This window comes from Pecten maximus, chromosome 5 (assembly GCF_902652985.1).
Source record: "Pecten maximus chromosome 5, xPecMax1.1, whole genome shotgun sequence".
Lineage (NCBI taxonomy): Eukaryota > Metazoa > Mollusca > Bivalvia > Pectinida > Pectinidae > Pecten > Pecten maximus.
Window position 1 is genome coordinate 5,102,652 of NC_047019.1, and position 8,486 is coordinate 5,111,137.

An 8,486-nucleotide genomic window follows, 5' to 3' on the forward strand; every position below is an offset into this window, starting at 1 on the left:
GGTAGGAATGTTTTAATCTCTCTCAACTATATCAATTGTAGACCAAGGGAGAAGTCGGTGTTCTTTTGCGTTGATACTAGTGGTTCCGTTGTCACCTCCTAAATCGTATTTGAAATTGTGACTTAACCCGGATTTGACCTAGATCTGTATGTCAGATGTCATGTATAGACGCTCATCAGGAGACGCTCACTCTATTGGAGCGCCAGGCCTTACATTTTCTTTTTCATAGGTTTTTATGGAGATCTATAAGTTTGTTTATATATGTTGTCCCTTATAAAGTATGGTCTCATCAAGACGGTATCCGTTGTTGTATTTTTTTTCTTCTCTCTCTCTCTCTCTCTCTCTCTCTCTCTCTCTCTCTCTCTCTCTCTCTCTCTCTCTCTCTCTCTTTGGAGTAGGAATGATAGTACTTTTATAATGTAAGAATTATATAACATGATAAAAAAAGTAAACCATACAACTAGCCTCTCTACCGCAGCCTCCCAAAACACACGCACTCGCCACACGCACATGCACGTGAGGCCGTCCTAAATGACCTGTTGATAGGACGTTAAACAATAATAAACCAAACCAAATCTCTGTAAGGTAAAATAAGTTGAAACACACAAGCTCTCTGTATGTATTGGAAACTCCCTTAAGGAATATATGTATTGGTATACATGTATATATACAAATTGGCCATTCCCTAGAGCTGAAGTTTTTCGCTGTCAAAATGTCCTGTCACATGCATCCGGACAGGAATAGTGCTGTCATCATTCATCATTAGTACACGTATAAATGGCCGTGGTCATGTGACTATAGTAGAGCGGTTAGAAGAACTCTTGCATCTGTTACAATTACGAAAGACAGTGACAAGCTTCTTCCTGACGGATTTTCTGATCCACACATATAACAAAGGGTCAAGAGAGAAACTCAAGCCGGCTACCGAATGCATAAAAGCTATCAATCCTTCTGGTGGTTTTCGTCCAGCGGTTTGTAAAATGTTGACCAACTGTAATTACAAAGTAAAAAACAAGCAAAATTTAATAAGATAAACAATACATATTTGCTATATATAAGATATTTCAACTACCTGCCACCTTTTATATATTATGTTTCTTCTTGGCGATGAAGTGATGACATGATGTAATAATTTAAATGATGATGTAATGACGAAATGATGATGTAATATGATGTATGTAGTGACGACGACGACGACGATGATGATGATGATGATCATGATGATGATGATCATGATGATCATGATGATGATGTGAGAAAGTCATGAACGAAAGAAAGGGTCATCTTGTTCTAAATGTATTTGTATTATATTGTAAAAAATCTGGTGAAAATAAAATAAATATACAAGTTACTTCTAAAGTTTTATATTTATGACTGTGTCGGTCTACACATATTAAAATGCTTTATTCTACTGTGTCCAGTGTACTGTGTACTGTACTTCCATAACATATCTAAATGTAAAAGGAAACATAGTCAAACACCATTACCTCGAACTCCGACAATTCGAAGACCTTGTTTAACTCGAAGTTTAGAGTGTAACATATTGAGGTAAAATTAACTATGTTACTTCGAAGAATACTCGGGATATCTCGAGAAAGTGTTTTCTTTTTCGTTGTTGTTGTTGTTGTTCTTTGTTGTTGTTGTTGTTGTTCTTTTGTTTTGTTGGGTTTTTTTTTGGGGGGGGGGGGGATATTTCATTGGGCCATTCGGCTTCGAGATGACGAGGTTGGACTTATAAAGATGATTTCTTTTAACGAGCATCAAAAATACATATATTTTATAACGTTATCTCATATCCAAATCTTGCCCGGTGGAATAAATTAGCAGGTTATAGTGTGCACATTTATTTTAGACAACTTTTGATTTCCATACAATTGCGTCCTTGTAGCATTTGCTTAATTACAAATATTGCCAAACTACATTTTGTACATTAATTTTAATATAAGGAATTCGAAGTGAACATTTCTGCTGTAAAAACATAATTATATCAGACATTGTTTGACACCGGCAGCATTGTTATTCTTCATACTAACGAGATCAATAGGCAATCACCCACACGGGAAACAGGTATTTAATTTGATTGGATTTTTCTGCAGAGGTATCAAATATTTTAAGTTATCATGAATTGAATATAATTTAATTATGTCTCATTGAAGCCGAAGTTGGTATTCAATTTTCAGACGTATTCAGCCTCAAGTGTCTACGAAATCCGGAATCAGAATGACCCAATTAAAACTAATTGTTTCAATCAAGCTATTTCTATTTCAATGAAAAGTGAAAACAAGCAAGAATGTTGTGTTTATCTGTTAACATCTTAAAAATTAAATAATAAAATCTTAGAAATCACTTAAAACTTATATATCTCTGTTGTACGCGAACATGATCGATTGGACATTACGTATGGCTCTAACGTGTTAAGTAGTTGAATGACCCACTAGCTGTTTGTCTTTCCACCCTTGTTTACGAGTACTGAGTCCTAGTTTACAGCTTTATGATTCAGATTCTGACACACTGTAGATCATTATTGATCGATGGACTTGATGGAAGCAACTTCCGGTAAAGGAAACACAATTATCCTCTCCAAGTGTTTGAGAGAGTTTATTGTGTTTTGCCTGTTATTGTTATTATCAGCCTTGATCTGCAGCAGTTTTGCTGTTTGTTGACGCCGTGGTATTGCTTATCTTTGTTTTCATTTCAAATATACCGTATCACTGGTTATATTTGCGAGGTGAAAATAAACATCTTCATTTTAATATAGCAATTATATTAATATCTCAATGACAATATGGTTTAGTTTTCTGTGTGCATTGACACAGCGGTATATTTGTCTTTGTGTACTGACATAATGGTACAGTTTGACTGTGTGTAATGACACAATGGCAGTTTGTCTTTATGTACTGACACAATGGTACAGTTTGTCTTTGTTTACTGACAAAATGGTAGAGTTTGTCTTTGTGTACTGACACAATGGTACAGTTTGTCTTTGTGTACTGACACAATGGTACAGTTTGTCTTTGTGTACTGACACAATGGTACAGTTTGTCTTTGTGTACTGACACAATGGTACAGTTTGTCTTTGTGTACTGACACAATGGTATAGTTTGTCTTTGTTTACTGACACAATGGTACAGTTTGTCTTTATGTACTGACACAATGGTACAGTTTGTCTGTGTGTACTGACACAATGGTACAGTTTGTCTTTGTGTACTGACACAATGGTACAGTTTGTCTTCGTGTACTGACACAATGGCATTTTGTCTTTGTGTACTGACACAATGGCAGTTTGTCTTTGTGTACTGACACAATGGTACAGTTTGTCTTTATGTACTGACATAATGGTACAGTTTGTCTTTGTGTACTGACACAATGGTACAGTTTGTCATTGTGTACCGACACAATGATACAGTTTGTCTTTTTCGTGATAAAATTGTTATCTTTTTAAGTAACAGCAAGTGGTATGCTAATTTTATGTGAGTTATGTATAAATGTGATAATACCCGATCTTTGATTTCGGTGCACTAACTTAACAGGTCCTTGTGTCAAATGTAAATAGCGTCTTATATAGAATTATGTGTACTGTCAATTACCTATATTTCACGATGGATTTATTTTTGCATTAATACACCGGGAGAGTCAATCGCGAAATCAAACCCCTCGCTATTGTTAGTACAAAAATAATACTTGATGGCATCCAACCAACCAACCAACCCCACAACCACCAAACACACAAAGAAAAAAAAACTGTTTATCATTTAATGTTTTTGCGCTCTTATACCTACATGTCATACTGAACCCCTTCTTTATATCCTATAATATAAGCTGTTAAGTATCTATTTTTATTGAAGGGGAAAATATCCTCTTTATTATTCTGTGTTCAGATGTTTATTAAAACTGTATGCCCTGACACCGATGTCCATTATTTGTTCCTTGCATTAAGAGACAATAGCTTATAACCAAGCATAGCACGAATGTTTGACATTGAAAAAAGAACATTAGACTACATTTCTGCTTGTACATTTTCATTTGGATACGATTTCCCTGTACTTTATATTTTGTCACTATTTTCTAGCTGGGCATTTTATATGTAAATAATTCACGTATTATTTATTTATCTATATGCATGCAATGACAAAAACATTTTGCTATAATTAATTTTTCCTTTGTTTTCATGGTAAATGCTCAAATGTGATTGGTCGAAAAATTCTTTTCGTTCTTCTATATTTACATTCCTAATGTGGTTTGCTGATATGAACATACCAAGTGAAAACAACAAACATATGACCATGAATACACTATGAAAACCGTATGAAAGCATTGTCTCTCGTGCAAATCACCTGATTAATCGGGTCATATTAATACGCCATCAAAAAAATAGTCCGCCTTTCATTTATGAAAATATTGTGTTTTTGTTGCAATTTGTTCACATAAAATAAATATGATTTGAATTGAATGATTGTATTTAATATTATTTTTACTTTAATACTTCTTTCTTTTTGTTTTATACAAAATTAAACAAAAAAGACCGGAAAATGCGGAACGACATTAAAACAATGGCGTGGTGCATAGGCGGGATCTCCCGGCTGTTCTAATAATTTGGCGTTTCGTCGTATACCTGACAATTTTTTCTTTTTAATAAAATTTCTCGTTTTCTCGATATAAATTTTTTAAATCAAGGTTATGTAAATATATGAATTGAATAGATTTGTTTTTAATTTTCATTGCGGCTATGAATACCAGTAGCTAGCTACATATCCTCCGAGGCGCGCTGCCGCGCGCCACGGGATATGTAGCTAGCTACTGGTATTCATAGCCGCAATGAAAATTTAAAAAATCTATTCAATCCATATATGAAAGAAATTCCGAGAATGGCGCGAAAAATGTGACGTCACAATACGACAATGAACGTTGCGTATTGATTTGAGAAAAAGAATCCCATTTGAAACCAGTAAAATTGTACATAAAACATGTTTTAAATTAGAAAATCATTTTCAAAAATTAATTATAAGCGTTCATGTCAATTTATTTTTAGTTTCATCGGGGTATGAAACAAATTTTGTTTGCACACTTCTGTAAGAATACGCGGATTCATACAGTTTGCAAACAAAATTTGTTTCATACCCCGATGAAACTAAAAAAAATGACATTAATGCTTAAATGTAAAAAAAAAATTCAACCAATCAGAAAGCCGCATTCTGCGTACAAACAATGGAAAATTAATTATTTCAATATGAAATCATATATGAACTACAAAGTAACAGGTACTTACATGAAATGGTGCCCAACATACTATGGATCCCAGTGTCATTACAGTAACCAAATTAGCGAAGAGTATTTCATGGGAAGGCAGGTTCTCCTGGCCAATATGAATCTCTTGATCACGAATCCTTTGTTTCATCTTAAGGACAGTTCTTATTGTCAACGTATTGAGGACAACAATGCACACTGTCAAAACAAGTCCGAGAGATGGTTGTGTTATACCATAAACTTTCTTCAAAGGCTCGGGTTCGTAGGCAAAACTGGAACATGTATATTGTTTGGATATGGGGGAATAGTTCCCTACTGTTCCCAATCCCATAAGAGGTAGCGACCCAATAAATAAGCAGAAAAGCAGGGCGCCAAGTGACACATACAGCCAGATCTTCGATGTTACATTCTCCCGATAAAAGAATACAAAGTTGAGCGCAATATATCTGTCAACTGCAAGGATTAGGCTGAGTAAACCAGTAAACAGTAGAAAAAGCGGATTAGTAATAATTTTGATTCGGCATGGAATAGGCTCGAAGTTGGTGTCGATAACTAACCATAGATATGAAGAAATTAAAGCTAAAAAGTCGAATAAAATTAACAGAAATAGCAACGTATTTGTCGGCGAATGCAATGTTTTCACATCCTTCGCAATGATAAAAATGGCAATGCTATTAAACACACAGCCAGGCAGAAACACGAAAAAAACTGAGATTGCAAACGATACTTGTTCATCGCTTGAGGACGTTACATTGGCAGCACTGCTATTATAGCCATCCATGGTTTTCTCTCTGTAAGAATACAATGTCAGATATGTTCCATGGAAATGAAAATACTATTTCTCTATCTAGATGTAAATAAACTGTTCATCGCACGCAGTTTAAGTTAATTTCAAAGCTACCATAGAGGATTCGAGATCTTGATGTTCAGTTCGTTAGTAAAATCCATTCATCCGATACCAGATGGTAACCATGTTTACTTAACACATACATGGAAAGGTATTGTGACAGTTCTCCAACATCAGAGGGTAGTTAGCGTTGTTCTCCGTGACCGTCACCTTGGCGATTGATTGTCGCTTTGACAACGGTAAGCTCGGGTTAGAAGACTTAGCCTATCTCAGACAAGCTCGTTAGAGTAAGTCAGATAATGACATCGTTCTTAATTCAAAATGCATGTATAATATGCATCCTGATATGAACACACGTTGTCAATATTATTAGTTCGCTTACCGGATATCATTTATTGAAGACCTTGTTTGAAGTCTTACAATAATGGGAAGCCCGCAGCGTACATCACTGACAAATTTATATGAACAGGAAGGATCATTTTACTTAACAAAAACATAAGCATCTTATTTTTTTCATCAAACCTGATAAATAATCATAAAGTAGTCGTATAGATGGGGTAATTTATTAACTGCCAATGGAAAACAGACGTTTTGTTAAAACTAGACAAAGGCAAAATACTAATCAATATGGTATTGTGTTTTTACATGAAATTGACTATGCCACCATTGTCATGCCCATGCCGTGTTATATATCATAAGCTAATGAACAACAAGTATTTCTTTCTTTTCATTGTCTTACTGTTTAAACAAATAGACAATGCAAAGAATCATCAAGTTAAGCATGAAAGAAATGAATATATTTTGATTCGTTTGTTTGTTTATTTGGATTTTACCCCCATCGACAGCTAGGGTCATTTAGGGCCAAACAAACATATTTGGGAGTAGACCGAACGATGAACCTAAAAAACTATTGTAATACAGCTGTTTCGTTCTCCAAGAGCTCATGAGTTGATGCATGCTAGCGTTTAAAATCGTAAAAATTCAGAAGTCAGAAGTAAAAATTAAAATGGGTCACATACAAACTTATAGTATAGTATCGATCATTTCTTCCATACCTTTTCAAGCTAAGATAGCTTCCTGTCTGCTAGGTAAAAGACCGTTAGTTCCGTTTTCAATATAAAAAAGTGACAAATCCAGTAAAAACTGTAAAATCGTTTTGTGCGTGCCAAAATGCTCGTGAAGTATGTCCATTATAATATAAATAGCCGTTCATTCCGTGCCTAAATCACGTGAAAGTATTATATAGATTTATATACATGTATATCGATACCAGAACAATCTACTGTCGTTGTAGAAACATGTTATGTTGTCTGTAGATTGACAGAACAAGCGTGAGAGTTATATCAAAAATCGATGAGTACAATGAAAGAATCTAAATCAAAGTAAAATATTTCATTAGTGAGTACCGCGGTTATACGTATTATTTATTCACTTTAAGTATGTATGCGGGATAAAAAATCAATTGCAACCAATCACTTGTTCCAACAAAATCTCGGTATCGACAAAGGATAATTACTCTCTTGGGATATTAGGATGTCGTTTACTGTGATAATAGAGTTATTGCCCTTTTGTTTATTTTTAAAAAAAAAATACCATAAAGCAGGAAAGCAATAAGATATGCACATAAAAGTATTTCAATTGCAGGTACTCCTTTCAACTCTTCTCTGGTTCTTTTTTTAAATCAAAATTGATCGATTGTGTGTGTAAAATGCATTCAATGAAGAGAATATTAATTGAACTCCAGAAGTACTTCCATTGTAACATTAATGCATGGAGTATGGTGGCTGGTATGTGCCATTTCGTTATTTCGTTATTTCGCCCCGCTAATCATCGTATTTTCGAAGCGACAGAACGAAATAACGAAAAAAGTAACGCAAAATAACGAAATTTTAAGGTCGCTGTTTAGCGACCCGAAATACTTCACCCCGCTGTTTATCGTAGAGTGATATTGGTATAATATTTGTTGAAAATTAAAAAGCCAGCAAATTTGTGTGTGCTTATGAATAAATGTTCAACTTAATGCGTTGATATATACCATATTACATACCATTATTTATTATCATCTATACAATTTCAGCGACAAGAATCTAGAAAAAAAAGTTGATTTCAACTTCTTGTGTTTGTATCGCTTTATATAATAATTTGGTTGGGTCACCTTGCAACATGTGCCATCACAATAGTAGAAGTATTTCTTTGTCAATAGTGTTGTATATATAATTCACGTGAAATTCAGGTGAAGTTAACGTAATGTTTTTATCATGTGAGTTTCACGTGAATCTGAAATTAACGTGAATTTCACTTTAAAAAGTTCTTTTGAGTTTCAGTTTTTTACCCTTTTCATGTGAAATTCACGTAAAAATTTTCACATGAAATTCACGTGAAGTTCACGTGAATT

The 8,486-nt window shown here is 34.3% G+C and overlaps 1 protein-coding gene across 1 annotated transcript; it reads right to left on the reverse strand.

Moving 5' to 3' along the window:
* Window positions 1-316: 316 nt before the first annotated feature.
* On the reverse strand, window positions 317-6,269 carry LOC117326931 (neuropeptides B/W receptor type 2-like). The gene is made up of 2 exons (XM_033883735.1): window positions 5,267-6,269; window positions 317-991 (listed from the first exon to the last, which is right to left on the reverse strand). Exons 1-2 carry the CDS (start codon window positions 6,023-6,025, stop codon window positions 788-790), a joined length of 963 nt encoding a protein of 320 aa, XP_033739626.1. The 5' UTR covers window positions 6,026-6,269; the 3' UTR covers window positions 317-787.
* Between the last annotated feature and the right edge of the window lie 2,217 nt (window positions 6,270-8,486).

Coding starts and splice junctions, on each gene's coding strand:
- LOC117326931 (XM_033883735.1), bottom strand. CDS start 6,025: ATGGATGGCTATAATAGCAGTGCTGCCAATGTAACGTCCTCAAGCGAT. Junction 992..5,266: donor TATGTTGGGCACCATTTCAT/GTAAGTACCTGT, acceptor TTGTAATTACAG/TTGGTCAACATTTTACAAAC.